We start from the raw sequence: 21839 nt of genomic DNA on the forward strand, positions 1-21839 counted from the left end.
AAGTCGGAAGAAAGAAACCAAGAGTAGATTGTTTTACACACTGTTAAAAAATTATTCAGTTAACGTATATGCTGCAACAAAGTGGTACCTTTAAGAAGATTAGATTTGCGCCCTTCAAAATGACGAATTATATCTTGAAAAAATGCGTTGCGTGTCGCGTATGAATACAAAGGCAAATTGAGTACTTATTTTACCAACTACTTTTAAGGGTGATCCTTAGTCTTTTTCCTGCTCCATAGACCTAAAGTTAAAGATTCCAGATCACATTGTTTCCCGAAATATCGCTTCAAAAAATATGAATTTTTTTTGCAAAGGCAAATAGCAAATATAAGGGCTAATTAAAACAAATATGAAGGAAAAATAGTTTTGATGTTAATATTATTTAAATACATTTCTTTGCTGGCGCCATCTGTCGAATTTCACCTACAACATGTCTTTATTTATATTTTATACATAAATGTCATTATATTTATTTTAATTTATTCTTAATATTGTTTTTTTCCCCTTGTAAAAAATTTCGTATTTTATGAATCGATATTTCGGAAGAGAATGTAATCTGGAAAATTTAGCGTTAGGGGTATGGGGCAGAAAAAGATTGACTGTCACCCTTAAAACATTTCTTGGAATATACTGCTCTTGTGCGAGATAGCCTAGTTGGCAGCGCATTGGGCTGCAGATCGAACTGTTATTGTTCCTCTGGTTCCAACCATGTCTGTCGAGATTTCTTTTTGGAAATTTAGATTTTCATAATTTCTGCAGATTTGGAAAAAATATATATATACTCACATTCGAATTCCTGTACGTATTCAAAAAATGAGTACATGCATTTCTCAAATTTAAGTCTATTGTACTCGGATCTATTTTAACAACATGAAGTACTTAAGAATAAATACATTTTATTTATTTTTAAGTATTCTGTTTTAATAGTGGATTTTACTAAATTCAAATGTGGAAAACAATTACGATAGTGTTAAGCTCATTTATTACAACTAGTTGAACTTCCACGGCATTTCGAATTGCATAAGCGTTGATTCCTCCTACATTTACAGATATTTGTTCCGTACTTGGTTTTGCAATTACATCTATTGTAACCTTGGCCGTCACACCGGAAGCGACAGATGTGCCGCCTACCGGTCAATATACCATCATCAAATCGTACTTTGGCCAAGGTTTCCGGCCACTTCACGAAATGGCCAGCCAAAGTAGGATATACAATATTAATTGCAAGTACTTTGGATTTTGGCCAATCCTCTTGGCCAGTGCGCGAATGGGCCGAATTTCGGGCTTTGGCCGTAACATATATGTCATATTATATATCTATTGATTAATTTTACGTATACTTTATTTGTTGATGTTACATATATAAAAATAAGAAAGCGATATGAAATTTAAAAAACAACTTATTATTCCATAAACGTAATCAAAAGTTTTGTAAATAATATTTGTTATTTAATGTTAATAAAACAATATTTCATATATTAACTTTGTTTTTATTGGTTAAATAAGTATTCTCAATCATTTAACAGAACAACTAAGTCATTTCTGAAAAAACTTTAAAATGCAGTTTTGTAAGGTTTAGGTAAAATAATGTTTTGATTTTTACTGATACCAATATTATTTTAAATAATTTTATTTATATTTTAGATCAAATAAAATGCGTACCTCCATATTCTGTGCAAAATCAAAGCTTTCACATCAAATCTCTTCTTGTCCACTTTCACATGTTTTAAAGAAAAGTAAGAAAGCAACATTCCCCTGAAAGTGAAATGAACAGAATTAAAATTAAAAAACAGTAGAGAATATTAAAATTCTACAAATTATACTCATCATTTTTGTCTTTATTTCATTATATATATATATCTGTGTGTGTGTGTGTGTGTGTGTGTGTGTGTGTGTGTGTGTGTGTGTGTGTGTGTATTTCTTATTAACCTCTTTTGGTAAAATGATAAATATAACTTATCATTAGTTTTTCATGCCGCGCAGAAAATGGGGAGCTAAACTCATCATGGGACTATTATTATTTCTGTTGATGGAGCTTTAATTTTAGAGGTTCAAAATGCAATTACAATTTGTAAGTGGCGATGAAAAGACAAAAAAGTAATATAATAAAATTTAAAACATCTATATTATTTTCGTCAACAGAAATAATAATGATACATTTCTCTTTTATATATGGAAACATAATAAAAAATGCATACTTCATTTTTACAAAATCATCCATATGCATCGAAATTGGATGTGAAATATTAAAAATTTGTAGAGAATCTGTTGATTCATTTGAATTTCAATAACGTACAAATTATTTATGAATTTCCACACCTATCTATTCCCTATATTTTTTATTTTAAAATAAAAGGAAAAATCTGCAAATGAATTCCCACCATTCTGAATTATTAAAGTATATTTGTTTACTTATAATTTGCATATTTGTGTGGATGCGGTGTTCTGATAGTTTTAAATGTTTATAGGTACATTATTACAATGGAAAAAAAATTACATCTTATATCAAATCGTATTTTACAACTAATATACTAAATCTTATTTTAAATTATAAAATCGTTCATCTAATCAAAAAGATTTTGCAAATATAAATAGCAAGAGTTGTTTTTAATTTTATCTTAACCACCTAACTAAACAACGAGATTATTATTTGAGTGAAAAATAATGGAAGCATTTTTTACGTTATTTTAATCTTATAACTCTCTCTTCATTATTTGAATTTCATTCATTTACTCTGAATAATATTGTAAATTGCATGTTGTATTCGCGCATGAGTTAATTGAATGAAAACCGAGCATGAATCAATAAGGTTTCAATATTCATATACTTACCCCATGAAAAAGAACGTGTCTACACACTCCGATCCATTTGTCATCATTTGTGTGAAAGTTTCAGATGCGAAGTCATATATACGGAAGAGCAGGCCTGAAAGGAAATAAGAAAGTATTTAATCACCAAAAATTTTGATAGCGATTTGAAGGTGTGTATAAGCTTAGAATAGAAACGAAGGAAAAGAACTACAATTTTTGAAAATGGAAAATAGAAGATAAATAAAAGATACGCGAATTATAATTATAATATAAACAGCTAAATGAATGAGAAAAAGTCATCATCGAAATGCAAAAATATGACTTTTACATCATATATTACTTCTGAATTGAAAAAATTATAATACTTTTTTGTCTGTTTATAAAAATGTGGAATTGGATTTGAGCAACGATGTATCTTTTTCGTTTATGATAGAGACAATAATTTATATGTGATTAATCTTCCCTTTGGGCTACTGCCACACAACTTATCAGAGCGTAATATAATAGCCGATACTAGCCTCCCTCGGAGACTACAGCTGTTCTCTCACTATTTATATACACTTAAAAAAATGTAGCGTGACCAAAGAATTTGTCCCGCAGATACAAACACTGCACCGAATTCAAATATTCTTATTTCGTGTGATAGTTCATGACATTTCCCTCAGTGCCTCTATTTTCGGGAGATTTTGCAAAATAAAAGACCGAATCTCTAACTTAACAATTTATTTGGTTTCTCTCATTTTCGCCATGAAGTCATTTCAACACTTTTCAAATATAATTAACTAATCAGAAAAGTCTGTTATTCTTCATAATTTAAAATAGTAATTTTTTGGCTTTCATAAAATGTCATCGATCAAAATGGACTGCCATGACAGTGTTAATAATTTTAATGTCTTAGCTGAATATGGCTAGTGTTAATGCAATTAATTCATTCATATCAATTGATTTAGAGTAGCTACATCTTATTACAAGAAAGAAAAGGATTAATAATACTTGACCATTAATAATAGAGTATTCAGATTAGTTAACCATACTTCGGAGTGCGAACATATTGGCGAAATAATTGGGGAAAAATCAGCCCCTTAACTGGTTTGCGTTTCATTTTTCTCATATACGAAGAGAAAGTACTGTAATCATCATAATGTACATCATCGAGCAAGAGATTTCGTCGGATCCACACGTTTCTATACCTCCGCTACACGTTTTCGTCCAATTTATACATCAATTCACTCTCTATAATACATTAATTATAGCGTCCTTGAATGATTTTATTTCACTCTTAAGTTTGAAAAATATTAACTCAATGTCTGTATGACGCATGAACACAAAGATGAAAGAATTGGGCATCCCTATTTTTGAACATTATTGTATTTTTATAATAGCTCAGCTGATTTTCCTTCAAACACCCTCTAACATTTCGATTTTTGGTTCTTTGAACCATGACGAAAAATGCTCATTTTAAAAAACTGTCTCATCTTTACTAATCTACATTTATATTTGAATAGTTTCATATAGCAATTAGGCAATCTCTATGCTATGATAGATAAATTTTTGGAGACATTCTATCCCCTTTCACTTTCATTTGATTAGATGTTGAAAGTTTAATTAAACAAATCTCACATGCTTTACGTTGTTTAAAGACCATTTCCTTTTTTAGATTCAAAACTTGTTTCTTGAAAATGTATCGGTTTTGCAGTTGAACAATCTAAAAAAACAGTTAAGAATTATATTTCGAAATCTTTATACTATTAATTTTTATATTTTATCTATAAAAAAGTATTTTTCATTCATTTAGTTTTCTTTAAAATTAAATGAACAAAAATGGAAGACACCCATAGATACATTTCTTACTTATATTAAGAATGAAGTAATATGATGAATGATTTTTTTTCAAGATAATGTTAACACAAAAGAAAAACATTTATAAAATCTTCTACTTACGGTAACGAGACAAAAAGCATCCTGGATAAAAGTAAGTGTGCGCTAACACTACCCAAGTGATGGTTAGGAACCGTATTCCGTGAAGGCAGCTGAAACTGTCCGATGATGTCTTTGTGCTAGTGAGCTTCTGAAAATTAGTTATCACGGAGAAAGACAAGAGAATTCGAAGTCCTATACCTGGAGGGACATAATTATAAATATTAAATTGAAATTCTTAAATGATTAATTTGTACAGATAAGAAAAATTAAAACAAATAAGTATTTCTGATTTTAAGTATGAAATTTTGTGAAACAGAAATATCTTACAAACCACTTAAAATCAAATCTGCAATAAAATTGTTTAATCATGTTTAATAAATTAAGTTACTCTTATTCTGTTTTTTATTAAACTCATTAATAATTGATTTCATAGACATATTTTATTCTTTAATTAAGTACACTTCTTTTAATTTAGTTCAATTAATTAAGTTAATTCTATTTTAATAAAAAATATAAATTTCAAAGAAAAAATTGAACTCAAAAATCACCCAACTTTACCATAAATATATTGAATTTTTGTAGATAAAATAGTATTAAAAAAAAACGCGACATGTTGCCACTCAAACAAACCAACTGGTCAAAAACTATTTTCAAAAAAATATTAAATATGATTCAGCGTCGACCTCAACAATACCGTCCTAGCGGTATAATGGATAACTACTTCGATGATTACAGACGACCATTATTTTTTACCAGTCATTTGAATTTCTGGATTTATGTGAAGATAAATTGACATTAATTCGTGATTTATACATATTATCTCTTTTCAGATAAATACAGTTTCGTTCTTGTTTTATATGCTGGAAAAAAGAACATAGAAGGAAGAACAAGTATTGTTTCTTTTATCTTGGGGAATTTTAAGATGAAATAAGTTTCATTATTTGCAATAACCTCTTCCTTTATGAAGGAATTACTGAAATTTATTTCTTTGAGAAGCTCAATTTGATAACTAATTTACTCATGCTATCTTCTGCGTATTTTGCCAATATGAAAGTGCAATTAAAAAAGTTTATAAATTATTTGTAATTTAAAAGCTTATTTTTATAAAGATGGATAGCTATAAATTTGGCAAACACTGATGAATAAGTATTTATTCGGTTCATGTCACATCTAGGGTAAAAAGGATAGCAGGACAGGATTCAGGAATATATGTCAAAGGAAAAGGCTTATGGATTTTTTTTTCCGTCGTGCTTCTAAACGGCATTATTGAAAATCTGGTAGACGTATTGCCAATTTGCTACTTGTGATGCGCACAGTAAAATTATGATAAATTTTTTAATGTTTCTTTGATGATTAAATCCAATTGTAAATCGGTTTTCCACGAAATTCCATCAAAAAGGTGACCTCCACCGTATGTTGAAAAGTTTAAACTTTTACTTCACTGGTTACTTATATGTCCAAATATCCAGTTAAACAAATAGATGATACCACGGTAACCTTTGTTTGATGCTTTGATATGAGACGACAAAAATTCAAGCTCAGTATTTATAGGTTACATTCCTCCTATTTCAAGACACTTCTTTGTTTCTTCAAGATTTTCTTTCCTCGTCATTTATTGAGGAGCGAGGATTACCGATAAAAGCAATGTTCTCTTCTAATAACTACGGGCTGTCTTGAAAGTTAGTTTTGGTTTAACCCTTAACTGGGGACGTGCGGTCTGTGAGACCGCCAGCGATGGATTTTCTGTCACCCCTATTCTATTTTTAGCTCAATTGAATGGATTGATCCTGTAGTTTCCTGTTTTGTGACCTTCAATACAAGTGCACTTTTTCAACCGATTTCAGCAGCTGCTTTTTTAGATAATTCAGCTGTTTCTTCCAGCGCGATCTCTAAGACCGCATCTCCCTGTTAGTGTCCCAGTGATAAACAAGGCTTAGCAGATGGCGCTAGGATAATTGTACAGAAGAGGTTTTCGATGAAAGTTCGCATTCAACTGATTTTGATATGTATGTTTAAATATAATTAATATTTCTAATGATAACGTATTTTGAAAAATTTATAAAATATATTAATATACCATGATATATATATATATATACAGAATTTATAGGTTGATTTTTATACTAGTTCTTAACCTGTATATTTAAAATGCCCTAGAAAACCGTGCGATGAAAGTCACACAAGCTGATAAAAAAAGGGCCGATTTTACCCATTGTCATTTTCTTATTTTTCATATAATTGTTGAATTTTAAATTATATTGTCTTCTATATATCTTCATATATTGTAAAAATAAATATGATTTAAAAAGTAAAAAGTAATATGCTTTTTCAAGAATATTATTTATTGCAACATGTAATTTCAGAAGAAAATGTATATTCCAACGCTTTTACTTTTTTCAATGATAATATATTTTGAAAAATTTCTAAAACATATCTATATATCAAGAAAATTATCTGCAAAATATGTTGGCAGTTTTTCATACTAATGCATTCATTAAAAAATTTAATTTGAGTGCAAATGAAATGCGGTCTCGTAGACCGCACCTCCCCTGTTAAGTCCTAAAATTTGACATCCCCAGTTAAGGGTTAATTGTGTCAGTCTTAACATTGTGGTTAGATAATAAACCACATGCCTGTAACGTTGTAGAAAGCATTGTGATAAATATGATACTGATTGACAGTTGTTGTGAGACAAACTATGCACATATCTATGCCATAGAAATTCCAAATATTCAAAAGTCAGAAGTTCTGTAAATCCTTTCAAGGCTTTCTTTTAATGATGGATGTATGAGTAAGATCATTAGCTTGAAGCTAGAATTAAGGCAGGTATGATTGTTATGATTGATGAAGTCGAATAATTCTTTACATATAGACTATCTGCATTGTAAATAAGAATATTTATATTTTATAATGAATATTTATAAAGTTGAAATCGTAACTGAATTAATTATATTTCTTTGACTTAAAAAAACAAAAAGAATCATTAGTATCTTTGCAAAAAGCTCTGTCGCCGAAAGTAATTGCCTTAAGAATATTTCTGGAAAGATCACTAATAATATCCTTATCGGTCCCAAAATTCAATTTGAAGTGCTACATAAATTGCATATCTAGATAAATTTTTGTTAGTGGCTCCATCAAGTGAAAAGGTAAAATTTATCTTTCGACGTGAAGATATATCGAATTTGTATATGCTGCTCTGTAGATTTATTCGGTAGTTAAGTAAGTTCTTAATTCAAGTAAAATTACCTCTGTGCTCAGGTGAAAAATTGTTGTTACACTTTCTACCCAAATATCGAATTTTCGTATTCTGAAATCTTAATTTTATTTGTGACTTGATAATGAAAGTTAATAGCAAATTGTCGAATGTAATACTGTTACGCGTTTCATCATTACATACGACATTTTGTGTTAAGCGAAATTAGTTATTAAAGTTAAATTACCTTAAGACCAAGATAAACACCGCCAAGAAAAGCAACTAACTTATTGTTATCACAATTGAAGGGAAAAAAAAAGTATCATTTTGCCTCTGAACACAGAAACAAAAAACAATGCTAAGTAATTTTCTAAGGTAAAGCTATCGACAATTACATAACGACTATTACATAGCTGTTTCAAATTCTGTTTAAAGTTAGATATTTTATTAAAAAAATGGAATACACTGTTATATTTGTACATATTTAATAATTTGTAAATTTTTATAGAACATTTAAAATCGTTTTCGTATAATTATCCTTTCTGAATTCATATTTCAAAGATTTTTTTTTTTTGCACAAGATTTTATAAATTTATATTTCTTAGACAAAAAGTAAGTAAAAATGGCCCTTTTTTTCTCAATTTACTTCTCAATTACTTCTTTTCTCAACTCAATTTACTTCTTTTGATGCTCAAAACGGCCCTTTTTTCTGAATAAAGATAATTCATTGGAATTATTATTGTTAAAAACTGAAAGTTATTCCACTCAACGTTTTATATGAAATGCCTTTTTTAGAACTCAGAGCTTTTACTTTTTTATATATTTCACTTTAATGACAGTCCCCGTTTCCATGTACATTTTAAGAGGTTCCAATCTCCCTATTATTTTAATATTTTTATATTATCACATAATGAAATGCTATAAGGGAAATAATTATGAAATCGTTACTGTTGAATAAACCTCGATAAAGAATGGCACAAATTGAATCAAAATTATAATTGCACAGAAAAAGTTTTTTCCCCAAATTCAGCTCTAATTTCAGTCAATGTCATGTTTATTAAAAGTACTTACTTCGGTACTTATCTTTTTCTGAATTCGATCTCATTTCTAGAAGTGTGCCAAGGATGACTAGTGAACCCAAAATGCAGCACACAACTCTGAAAGAGTAACAAGTTTATAATTCTTCTATTATATAAAAATCAAATGTTTAGTAATAGGTAATTTTATTTTGACTAATGGTGAGATGTTTTTCCAGAATTTCTTAACGAAAGCACCGTCATTTGGCTGAAGGTTGACATTCAGAGCAATAATTATGGGCAAGGATTTGAAGAGTTTTTACTCGTTTTGTAGGTAACGTTGATTTATATATTTTAATTCTAAAGCTGTATAATAATTATTTAAATAAAGTTTGAACGCCAGTAAATGTTTTATAGTTAAAAAAAAAATCTGTTTGTGGTTATAAAGCACAATAATTCTAAATGTGAATGCATGTCAGCATAATGAATAAATTTATTTTTTTTATTGTGTTGCTTTGAATGTCACTCTCTAGTTGTTTTCCTGATTTGAGGCAATTTGCACTGAAAAACGGGCTTTTTTGCATCATGAATATTTATTCTGTTTTGTTAACTTTAATTGTTTTTCTTGTGGAATGGTTTAATAGTGATAATATGTTGATATTTATTTCAGATAATGTCGAGTGTGTATAAAAGAATTTAGATAGTTGTCTGTAATATGAAAGTAACATCAGTACATGCATATTTATTCAAACCATAGAGTTTCGAAGCGTTCCTTTTTTTACAAGGGGTTTATACTTTTGAAAAAGAAATACGGAATAAGAGAAGAAATTAACTCTTCCTTTTACAATCTTTTATACTGTTCATATTTTTCTGTGTCTTGTGTTCGTTATACATAACTTCAAAAAATTTTTAAAAAATATTTTTGAGGATTTTTTCGTGATTTTTAAATTTTATTCAATTATCTTGATTCCTGTATATCTGAATACGTCTTATTTTTCTTTCATTCAGATAATTAGAGTTTTACAGTAAATAATATTGGGTTTTATATTTGGTAGTTGCTATTTTCCTTAATAAAATTAACTTAGAAAACTGTTTTGTATGGAAAAATAGTTCTTATGGAAATAAACTTATCTTAGATTGTAATTTTTAGAACTCTTAATAAATCTTTAGAGACTTGATGAGACTTGAAATTCGTTTTAAAATCACCTAAATTTTATTAAATATTCTTTACTGAAATTCTTTATTATATACTTAAATATATACTGCATCTTGAACTCATTAACTTACCGAATTCATATACTTACATTGCTGCTATTTGACCTTCTGTGAAATGAACTTCTGTTTTCTTAATCTCACAGTGCGTTACATCCGATAAAAAATGATATTTCCCTGCCTCTGTGAAGAGAAAAAAAATTACGACACTTTTTTCTAATTGCTACTAACTAAGTTATACATGTACTCATATTCATTTTCTTTTTTCTTGTAGATATTGTAAAAATAGTATTTTTAGAAGTATATATTACGGTCATGTAGTAATTGCTTGAGATCTTCTCGGGTGCATCCAGAGGGAATGCAGAGCCCCATTGTGAGTGGAATAAGATAATTCATGTGGGCCTTGGTTGACATCAGAGTCAAAAATTCCTGAAAGAAATGAAGAAAGACAAATATTTTTATGCCACGGTATAGATTTTTAATTTACGTTTATCTCTAATATTACAGAAACTCCTTAAATAAGATTATTAATGGCAAGAATAAAACCTTCAGAATATTTTATATCAACTCTGTTTCCACCAAACTTTCCTAAATTTATCATATGTCTTCATTACCAAACTATATATCTTCATAAACATATTGTGAGATATTTTTATAATATGGTTAAATATTTGAATGCAACACCTGAAAATATCTCGTAAATATTTCAATCATTCAATTCAATTTCAATTGTGCTATTTGAAATAAACTGACATCCTATTTATTTTACTTATTTTTCAACCCCAACTTGATAATTCTGACATATAATAAAAGACTGGTTACTCCCTAAACTTCTCTATCAAAATGGAATAAAATTTCTAAGGAAAAGTTTTATATGAGGATGGGCTTTAGAATCATGTGGACCGAAAGTAATATAATGCATGAATTAATGCAAAATTTAATACAAATCTACATTTACGATGAAAGAACCACATGTTGAATACAATTCGCTTATTTCATTAAGTAAGATAAAAAGTAAAGCCTAAAAATTTCTCGAAATCTCATGGTCAGTTTTTAAAACATGAAATATTTCTTTCACATACTTTGAGGAAAAGTAATTCATACCTTGCTATTGCTATGAAATAATTTTTAAACTATGGTTTTTTCTGTCATTTGGCAAAAGAGAAAAGCACATTAAAACTTAACCGAAGAATATTTCAGTGCTCATTAAAATTTTCTAGACGGCTACATTTTCATAAATCTGGAAATATTATGAAATTTTAAAATATTTTAATTGGTGTTTTTTTGTAGAAATATTTTCTTATGAATTTATCTTAATGGAATTAAAATGAGCATTATTTAAATTTTTCTTAAAGAAAAAAAAATGCAACTCTGTTATCATTTTCTTTGTTTTAAACAAACCTAAAATGAACTTTCCCGAGTAACAGTAATTTCACAAAATGAAAAAAAGTTATCATTTTTTACAAAGATATATTATTTTATTAAACTTGTATTTTTTGAGCAAATTTTGCTTTAAAGAATGCAACAAAACTACGTAAGCGGGTCACTCCTGGAATCTAATTCCATTGACAAAGACAGAGAATATTCTTTCGCTCGCAGCCTTGAATTTTAAAAAAATGTAGGTCAATGAGCCTGGCGAACGAAGTGTTCCATTTGAAGAAACAAAATCCGCAAGGGCGTTTTTGATTACGAAATAGCTGCTCGTGCCGGTCAAAGGCCGAACACTTGCACAAAATATTTCACGTAATGGCAACTTTCATACATTAATGCAGGCCGGCCGGAAAAGTGAGTCTAAATTCATCAAACAGTCGTTGAACTTGCTTATTGTTGTTTTGGAAACGAAGACTACGGAAGAAGAGTAATGGTCAGATGCTTAACAAGTTACCTTTCCTCATCCATTATACATGTCGCTTTCAGGAAAATAAGGAAGTAAATAAGTTTGCAACAAGTATCCAGAGAGCTTCTGGAAATGTAATGAAAATCAAAAAGACACGTTTTTGAAGAACTAGACCAGTTAACAACAAATATAAAGTAATGAATGCATCATATAAGAAAGCGGTAGGTGCTTTTGGATTCACTTGCACTGGTTAGTAAGAGGAAAGTACTTTCTGTTTCACGTGTTAAAATGAATAAATTACTGAATAATTTAAAGATTTTCTAGAACCGTGACCCGAAGTCTTCAGGGTATCTTTTCTACTTGTATGTGATAATTATGAAACAAATTGAACGAACTTTATTTCAGTATTATCTATGAAGTTGGAGTTAATATTTTATTTTAAAAGGTAACAGCCGTTCCTTTCTGTATTAAGTATCTTTTATTGTATTTATCCTATGATATTTAAAACATCAAAAAGTATTTGTTTCGATTTTTTAAAAATTGAAATTTATATATTTCCAATATAAGAAAAATTTAGGAATATTAGCGACAACATCAAGTCTTGGGAAAATAAAACAGACATAATTTTATGACAATCTAAATGAATGAAAATGCACTTTTCATGACTTCGGAAAAAGTTATAATACAAATTTCAAAAGCAAAAAACAAGAAGAATCAAATGTAGCAGTTTAAAGGTGTTTGTGAAAATTAGCGGCACCTGGCGACTGAAAAAAAAACAGTAAAATATAAAGGTAATTTATTCTTACAGGATTTAGATAAAAAAAAAGGAATTATCTAGCTTTTATTACCATCAACTATATTTGATTTACTCAATTTTCAAATTATTATAAGAATTACAATTATTACAATTATTATTATAAGAAATACAATTATTATAAAAATTAGAAGAAAGAGAATTACTGTTTTTTTAAGAAAGATAACGGTTAGATGCATTTTGTGGATAAAAAATACGATTTTATATAATTCTCCTTCTCTCATATTCACACAGATATAACCATCTGTAAAGGAAAAAAATGTAATTTGAACACTCAATGTGAATTAGTCAAACTGATCTCGTGCTGCTAAGAAGGCACGAATAATTTAAATTAGAACTTTCAGATTTTTATTATTATATTTCTCCTTCATTTGACAGCAATAATTCTTATTCATTTCATTTCATAGTGGGAAATTATCATGCTATCTACGTTTTGGCAGTATGCTGTTTCTTGTTGTTTCTGCAGCAAAATCCTTATTTAAATGAAAGAAACCAAACCTATCTTCAGAAAAAATAAATTGGCTTATCAAATTAAATTTCAACCAGAATTATAAAAAAAATATTAAAAGGAGAACTCTATGTATGCTTTAACATAGTAATTATAGAAATGATAGAAACATCTTGCACATATCTGCAATCAATTCATCGACTATTTCTTTTACAAATTATTAATTTCTTGAAAAAAATCTTTTTTACGTTAGTATTATGCCAAAAAAATCGGATCATATATGGAAGAGAGAGCAAATTTGTTAGTGAATATGTAATAGGCAATCGAGTCTTTTTTCTAACAATGTTATATTGTTTTGTTTAAAAATTTCATTATAAAGAAAATTCATTGAATGGAAAGTTGGCAAGTAAATCATAAAAACGCGAAAGTAAGTAATGACCGAAATTTACCTTTCTTCGTTATTTATTTAAATAATGTCCTAAACTGTAAAAAGTCATATTGCTTTATATTGGTTTAAGAACATATTTTATATAATAATTTTTATAGTTTGTAGTGATTGAAACCCATTATTGACATTTTCTTCAAATTATAATCCCTTTGGTGTAATCTCAAATATCCATAATGTTTTTTTTTCCCTAAATTTTTTAGTGAAGTTTTTATTATTTTGTTATCTTCGTTATTTTTCGAAACATTTTTCAACATGCCATATTCGTTGCATATTTGAAAATCATAACGTCTTCATGAATATGAGGGAATTTAAATATCTGTTCTGCCTTCTGTAATAAAGCCAGAGAGAAGACGATCATTGGAGTCAATTTGCTGGAATTTGTTGAAATTTTCATAAATGAAAAATTGCAAAATATTGCAAAGAAAGAAAAAGAATAGCTGAAAAAAAGCTTTTTAAATAGGAATTATCTTTCATAAAAAGATGAATAAAAAATTAAAATATCATTTCATGCGGTTTTCTGAAAATAAATTTCGTTAAATAAGAAGCCTCTCTAAATGGAAATTTGTTTATATTATATCTCCTATTACTGCTTACTTGCCTAGAGACAAATTATGAAAATGCCTGTAGGATAATGTCTTTATACTTTGTTGAATCTGTTTCGAATAATTATTCTCCGACCCAAAATGGAATCAAAGTAAAGAAAGGATAAAGTTAGTATGTACTTTGATTATAAAAAATGCGCAAAATATATTGTGTTATCACTTATCTTGCCTCACGATTTTGTTTGAAATAGAGGGTGATTTCTGTAGAGAGGTTAGACTGTGTCAATAGCAAGCATACATAGAAAATCCCTACATACAGATTCAATATATAGAAGAATTAACACTCTCACAGTGCAAACAAGCAAATATACTAACCGATCCCGTGAAATTTTTCAATTCTTCTAGGCGGCTAAACCAACCATATCTTTTGGACTTAGGAGGTAGAGGGAACCTTACTTCTGCTAAGCAATACTGGCCTTGAAACTGAATTTGATCCTTGTTTCTAGGATGGGGTACCATGATGTCCAGGCACTGCTCGTACACTCCGAGGTGAGTGAAAGTGGCACTGGCGAAACCCTCAGGAATTTTCGCACTTGCGTCCACCACTAAAATAAATTTCTCAATTAATTACTGATAAAAGGAATACTTGAGATAAATAGATGAACAATATATGAAATTTCATTTTCTAATAAATATTCCAATTTAGCTTTGGAATAAATGCATTATCCGAATCGAGAATAATAAACCCATATTAAATATAAATTTATAGTATTAGTGTAAATATTCTAGGTCAGACAGTAACTTTTTTCTTATATTTTTATTTACTTTAAATATAGTAAAACAAGTTTTCACAATAAGATTCAATTACAAAACTTTTAAGAAGTATATGTTGAATTGATATGCGAGTATTTATTGAACGTGTGTAAAGTTTGGATATCTGATATTTAAATTTAAAAAAAATTAGTTGTATATTTACAAAAATTGGAAACTTCTCCAACAGAGCTACAGACATCTAGTAATTTTTATTATTTTTAAAACGTTTATATATTTACGCCTGCCATTTTTATGTTTAATTATTAAATAAAACCATCGTTAATAAACTACATCCGATAAGAGCAATAAGAATGTGAAAATCGAGTATCGTTCTGTAAAATTTTAACGCAAATAGAACTTGAAAAGCAATATTTCTGTTAGAAAGATTCAATATTGGAAGTTGAAATATAAAAAGCATAGAAAAAGGATAAATACAAAATGAAATTAAAAAAATATATATTATTTTTTTTTCAAAATTTTTCAGATGCTACTATGGAGATATTGTATAAAAATTTAAAATAAAGAATTCTGCAATAATTTTATTTGATTATTATAATTAAAAAGGAATGATATAATCTATGTATCTATATGTGTGCTTGTAAAAATGCATATATTGTAAACAGAATTAAAAGAAGAACAGTAGAATGCTAGATTCTACTGTTCTTCTTTTCTTTTCAATTATTTGCTGTTACATTTCAAGAAGTATTTACATGAACCCGGATCCTAATTTAATCTAATCAAATTACCTCTGATTATCAATTACAATAAAGTGTTCATTACATGGATTGTGATACAACATATTAATTAGAATTTTACGCACTATATTTTTCGGAAGTGAAGACATCATTAAAAAAATACATTAAATCATATATATGTTAAGGCAAAATTCTTCTTTATATTGACGAATTTTTGTCAAAATTTACAGCTTTTGTATTAAATTAATCGAAATTTTGTCCACGTGGCTTATTGCAATTTTGCTTTGTAAAATGCACATGTTCATTTGAGAAAACAGGCAGACATAAATTCCTAAATCTTTTTCATTGATTAAGGCGCCTAAATCATGAATTCCAAACAGGCAGACGTAAATTCCTAAATCTTTTTCATTGATTAAGACGCCTAAATCATGAATTCATTAAATTCTCAAAATAGTACTTTTTTAGCTACTTGGATTTATTCTCTAGATCTCTAGATAGTTTCGAGCACATAAAGTAAAAAGATTTTTATATTTTGAGTGTATTGTTTAAAAAATCATTTTAACCAATTTTTTTTCAGAAGATAGCATATCATTAATTTTGATTATGATATATTATTATGATTTGAATAAATATTTATTATTATTGCGTTTTATTATTTTTACGAGAAAATAAATATTTTTGAAATAAAAAGCTAAATTAAGGCTAAGAAAATATTCAGGTGCAGAACATTATGCATTATAGAGAAGGTTATTTTTAAGTTAAAGAAATATATTTAAAATTTTTGCCTTTAATTAAGAGAAAGCACATGATTTTACTACACCTATAGACCGATCATTTTGGAATCTTTTATCGTACGTGTTAAAAGACAAAATACAGTCAGCCCTCTTATAACAGATTCACCGAATGTGATGCAAAAGTGGCAACTAATCACATACAACACGATATTCTGCCGACACAATTTTCAATTGATCATGCAATTATCAATCATATAGTCAAATTATCTTAATGTAGCAAAGAATTTTTTATTACACTTCTTTGATTGTGTTTTTCTACATTCATTTCACAAAATTTCAAAATAATATGGATTAAAGTAATCGTATTATGGGAGAGAAAAAAGTATAAAGTTGCAATTTATCTATGTTTGAAAATTATAAGATATGTAAGTGGTGTGAAATGGAATAGGAGTCTTAAAATAGAAAATGGCCGCTGCTTTGTGTAACTTTTGCGTGAATTTAATAATTCTTCACCTCTTACATTGTTGTTGTTATTAAAAGTGTCATTGCTAATACAATTAAATAATAAACTTGGAATTGCCATATTAGATTTTCAAAAATATTATTAAGGTTTAAACTTAGAATATGTGAGATAGAATAATTTTTTAAAATGTTGTAGAAATAAGATTAATTGGATGTGGTTTATTCTTTTCTACATTCCGTAAATCTAAAGCGTACAGATTCACGAAAATCGTGAATTAAATTTTTTCTATTTTTTTCAATTGGAATATTTTTTTTCTATTCTCTTCATGTTGAGATTCTTAGATGGTGAGAAATAGTTTTACAATTAGCCACATGATTTCAAAATTTCATTTTGAAACCGCATGTAGCATGGCCTGTGATATGATCAGTATTATTATTTTAATGAAAACGCACTGTAAGATGAAACCAACTATTGCCTAAATAGCATAATCTTCGAAATACCTTGTACTTCAACAAGCCTTCACCCTTTTAACATCTGCAATGACCTCCGCAAAGAGTTGTCAATTACTGTAATAGCAGCTCTTATTTCTTCACTTTCATCTGCGGATTCATTTCATATGCAAAACACAGGCTTTCCTTTGAACAATTCTTAATCAGCAGTTTACATTCTAGACAGCATGTTCTTTTGATGACAAAACGACTTTTATATTTATTGAAATCTGGGTGAATGCTTCATTCATCAGATTATACAGATTATTCATAGCAAATATGTTATTAATTTGAATTATTTTTCTTAATAATGAAGAAGAAATTAAATTAGTAAAATCAAAAAGAAATTCTGCAGTGAAAATTATGAACTTCTAACAAAAGATAAATTATAGTTAAACCCGCATCCATTTTATATTTAAAAAAATTATTACAGATCAGTCAACTCTCTGTAAAATTTTAAAATAATATGAAATTTAAAGAAGTAAATTTAAGATTACCCTATGTCAATATAAATTTTGTTGGATATTATGAAGTTTGTCATCATCATACTGTTCTCATATCCATCCGATAATCTAAAGAATGTATGATGTATGAAATATATGTTTGAATGTAGAAATGGAATTTTTTTCCATATGCTATCTTATATCCATAAGTATCAAGAAAAATTAAGAAAAACGGTTCGTCGCAATTTTCTTTTTCTTTTTTTGAGAAATTTCCCGATTATTTTTTTGTAAGAGGGACTTTTAATACTAAACGACATAAATTAGTTAAATTCATATTGCCTTATATTCTATGCTAATTATCCTATTCTTACTATTACTATTCTGTCTATAATACGTTAAATGCCAAATTTAGTCGATTAAGAATTGAATTAGCAATGAATGACAATGAAGTGAATTGTCACTTTCCCACTAAAATGCTTTCCAATCAAGCTTGAATATACTTCAGTTTTTGTTTTGTTTTTTTGCTATGCATTTTTTTTACTGATTTTTATTCCAAAGCAATATTATGTTATTAGATAATAAAATCGTATTAAAAAAAGGAAGTGATTTCATATGCACTGCAACTCTATCTTTAAATTATATCTTTTACTTAAATTGATGGGAAAATAACAAGCTAAGCTTCCTTTGATATCTCAGTAAAATATAATACAAACCTACTTACAAATTAAAACTTCATATTTCTTAAATTATTACTAACACATTATTCTCCAATATAAAAGTGTCCATTGTTAAAAATAGCAAGCGGATATGAATGTAATTATAATCTGAATTTTATCATTTAAGGAAATATATTTCTCAATGTCAAGATAAAAAGGAAAATTGCAGATTTTATCCAAAATGAACCAGACGGAAAGTATTACAATGTAATCAAGCGAATTCTTCGAATAAGAATGGTTTGATTATAAAAAGTGAAGATAACGGCAAATTGAGGATATTTTTTTAATTATTTTTCATAATTTGCAATCAATTTTGCTCAAGTTCAGTTCATATATTGAATAAAAATATGTATTTTTTTTAAGTTTAAAATTCAGAATTTAACATAGAAGTGGCAGTCGCAATAAAATAAAATATATTGTAAGCCTTCCTATACTAGAAAATATCTTCAATATTCATGTTGCTGCATATTCGTCGCATTTATTTATTTTCAAAATAGGACATTTTTTATTTAGAAGCAACGTTCACGTTTTACTTAGGAAAAAAAAGGCTGTCAAAATGTTTCTTCCATTTTGGCAAATGGCACTTTTCAAGAATGGCATAGATATAATAAAATTAGCTCACGAAATTAGACAAAAAATGCTTGAACAGAAAACTAATGGAAAATTCAGGACTCAAAACAAGTAGTTGATATAAGTAAAATATGAATGGCCTTTAAAATTTTTTATATGTAGTGTAAGTTTGTAAGACTAAAAAGTATAGATATTTTATTTAACCAAAAATAGTTTAACTATTACCATTACTTCAGAAATGGCATCTGTGAAGTTTACCTTTAGTTTGCTTGTGAACTCATAGTTGAATGGCACTAATATTTTGATCATGATATAAAAATTAAAAAAATTTATATTGTGGTGATTGAATTCAATATTCTGCTTTGAATAAAGTATACAGTATTTCAAATAAGTGTTGACATTTATCTGCTTTTTTTTTTTCAATTTACGGAGTAAAAAATTAATACCGTGAAAGTATCAAATAGATATTTTACTAAAGAATTATTTAGAGAATATTTACATTTCAAGAGAATTTGACGTTATGTCCCCGGATTAATTCTTCCTATAACTCGTAATTTTTAAAGTGACTATTAAAAACTGAAGAAAAATTCGAATCCGTGGAGAAAATTCTTATTTGTGTTTCCATTATTTTTTTCTTAATTTAACTTGGCTCATAGGCTCGATACACTAATTACTACAATATTATTCCAGTATGCAAGTTTTGAGAAATAAACCATTTATAATTATTAAAAATAAATTCATGGTTCAAACTATTGCAAAGATTTCATTGAATTTAAAATAGCTTCGTATGGAAATTATCTATTCAAATGTTCTGGAATTCTAGAAAAATTAAAGAAATATTCAAGAAATAGTACACTAAAGAAAGTGGTTTAAAAAATGTTCTAGATTTGCACTGTTTTTATAACCATTAATTCAGATAGTATTAAAAGAAATAAACCTTCTAACCATATACATAGAAATTACGTTTTTAAAAGGAATCTATTATTTTAAATTTATTAATAAACTAGCAATTACATTAATTAAAAATACATTCTAATTCCGAATTGCCTTTTAAAAAAGTACATTTTAAACATTTCTACAAATTAATTAGTGTTTTATCTACTAAATAAATTATTTCTACTCTTGTAAATAATATTACATATTACAAAATATTTTTATCATAGTAAGTTCACTTACTGCTGAAGGCCCACGTTTTCATACTTTTCAGTCCAGACACTAACTGCATACCTTGCTTCATACATTCCGAAGATAAATTTAATCTACTTGTAGATTCCAAAATTGTGGGCATCAAAACTTTAATCAGAGATGATGCAGTGTTTTTGAAAAACTTATCTGTATCACGCCACGCCGGTAGAATATCCGTGTTATTTTCTGGTATAACAGGCATTCTCCATATACTAGCGTTAGTCTGAGTTAATACCGCGACGAAAAATATCAAGTCCACAAAACCACGCATTGTTACGAATTTCATGTTTCCAGTTTCCCTTCAAGTCAGTTTCTACTGTTTGTTCCGGATCGGAAGACAGTTTACATTCATTAAAACTTTTCCTACTATGCTCACATGCAAAACCCAATTCCATATCTTCACAACTTATATAGGCTATCACAGCAACCAGACACGTGACAAAAATCTTCTTTTTCTTTTTCTTTCTTTCGCCTCCCTCCCTCTCTCTCACTCTCTCCTCTCTCCTTCTTCTTTTTGCGTAACAATTTTGGCTATAATTAATTGCAGATACGATATGCCGGTTTTTGCTTGTTTTTTTAATGACTGTGTTACCCAGCTGATTTTGTCAAGGAAACTATACATAGTATCTGTTATGAAGGTTTCAAATGTTACAGCAGCAGTTTTAGTTTCACCTAAGAAAAATACCTTGAGAGTGAAACAAATAACAAATTAAACAATATTGAGAAATATCAAGTTATTACGTTAAATGTCCACCAAAAAGGAAATTACTATTCGCTGTAACGAACATCCCGACCATCGCTTGAAGCTAACTATAAGGAAAAAAAATGTGGCCTTAAGGTGTTCAACTTGTAGCTCGTATTAACATATTCTAGAAACAATCACGATGCCAAAAGAGTAAACAAATACCAGTTGTAAAATGTGGGGAGAAAAAAAAGAATTGTTTCACGCAAAATGAAATTAATGACTGCAAGTCAGTGTGCTTTGCGTTCAAGGAAACTACCAAGGCTGTCACTTTGGGTTCGATCCTTTAATTCGTCGAATTATTTAGTAATATTTACAATGAAAGAAAATTGCTGTATCTTATAATTGATGTGGGTAAATCTTGCGTAATAGATAAGTCATCCCACCTTGTCTTACATGTTTACAGTTTCATCTTCTTATTGATGATTACTTGCTCTTGTAAATCAGTTGATATACATTATTATTCGATACTCTTAATTCTTTGAGGCTCAAGTCTGGCAAATGAATTTTTTTAATAATAATATTGTTTATAGTGGCATATTATTTTGAATTTTTACAAACGTCAATAAAAGTAAAGGTTTTTATTTAACTGTAGTAAGGAAAATTAAATAATTTATTTATTTCTCTGATTTTACCTTTTATTTCTTACAAAGTATTTTAAATTTTCATCTTACTATTTTTTATTTTTCGAATAAATTTTAAATAATTTAGTAATTGTTTCAGTTAAATTGTTTAGTAATTGTTATTTAG

The 21839-nt window shown here is 28.0% G+C and overlaps 2 protein-coding genes across 2 annotated transcripts in view; one reads left to right on the forward strand and one right to left on the reverse strand.

Annotated features, from left to right (window-relative positions):
• Nucleotides 1–20758, reverse strand: part of LOC129963480 (nose resistant to fluoxetine protein 6-like) — a 31149-nt gene extending 10391 nt beyond the window's left edge. The window contains exons 1-8 of the mRNA XM_056077888.1: nt 20339–20758; nt 14616–14845; nt 10463–10580; nt 10244–10334; nt 8995–9080; nt 4752–4928; nt 2832–2925; nt 1663–1755 (exon numbers count right to left, since the gene is read on the reverse strand). Coding sequence (XP_055933863.1) covers nt 1663–1755; nt 2832–2925; nt 4752–4928; nt 8995–9080; nt 10244–10334; nt 10463–10580; nt 14616–14845; nt 20339–20633 — 1184 coding nt within the window. The 5' untranslated portion in view covers nt 20634–20758. The remainder of the gene's footprint in view (nt 1–1662; nt 1756–2831; nt 2926–4751; nt 4929–8994; nt 9081–10243; nt 10335–10462; nt 10581–14615; nt 14846–20338) is intronic.
• Nucleotides 6607–21839, forward strand: part of LOC129963481 (uncharacterized) — a 29244-nt gene continuing 14011 nt past the window's right edge. The window contains exons 1-2 of the mRNA XM_056077890.1: nt 6607–6736; nt 9179–9269. Coding sequence (XP_055933865.1) covers nt 9236–9269 — 34 coding nt within the window. The 5' untranslated portion in view covers nt 6607–6736; nt 9179–9235. The remainder of the gene's footprint in view (nt 6737–9178; nt 9270–21839) is intronic.

Source organism: Argiope bruennichi, chromosome 3 (assembly GCF_947563725.1).
Source record: "Argiope bruennichi chromosome 3, qqArgBrue1.1, whole genome shotgun sequence".
In the NCBI taxonomy this organism is placed as follows: domain Eukaryota; kingdom Metazoa; phylum Arthropoda; class Arachnida; order Araneae; family Araneidae; genus Argiope; species Argiope bruennichi.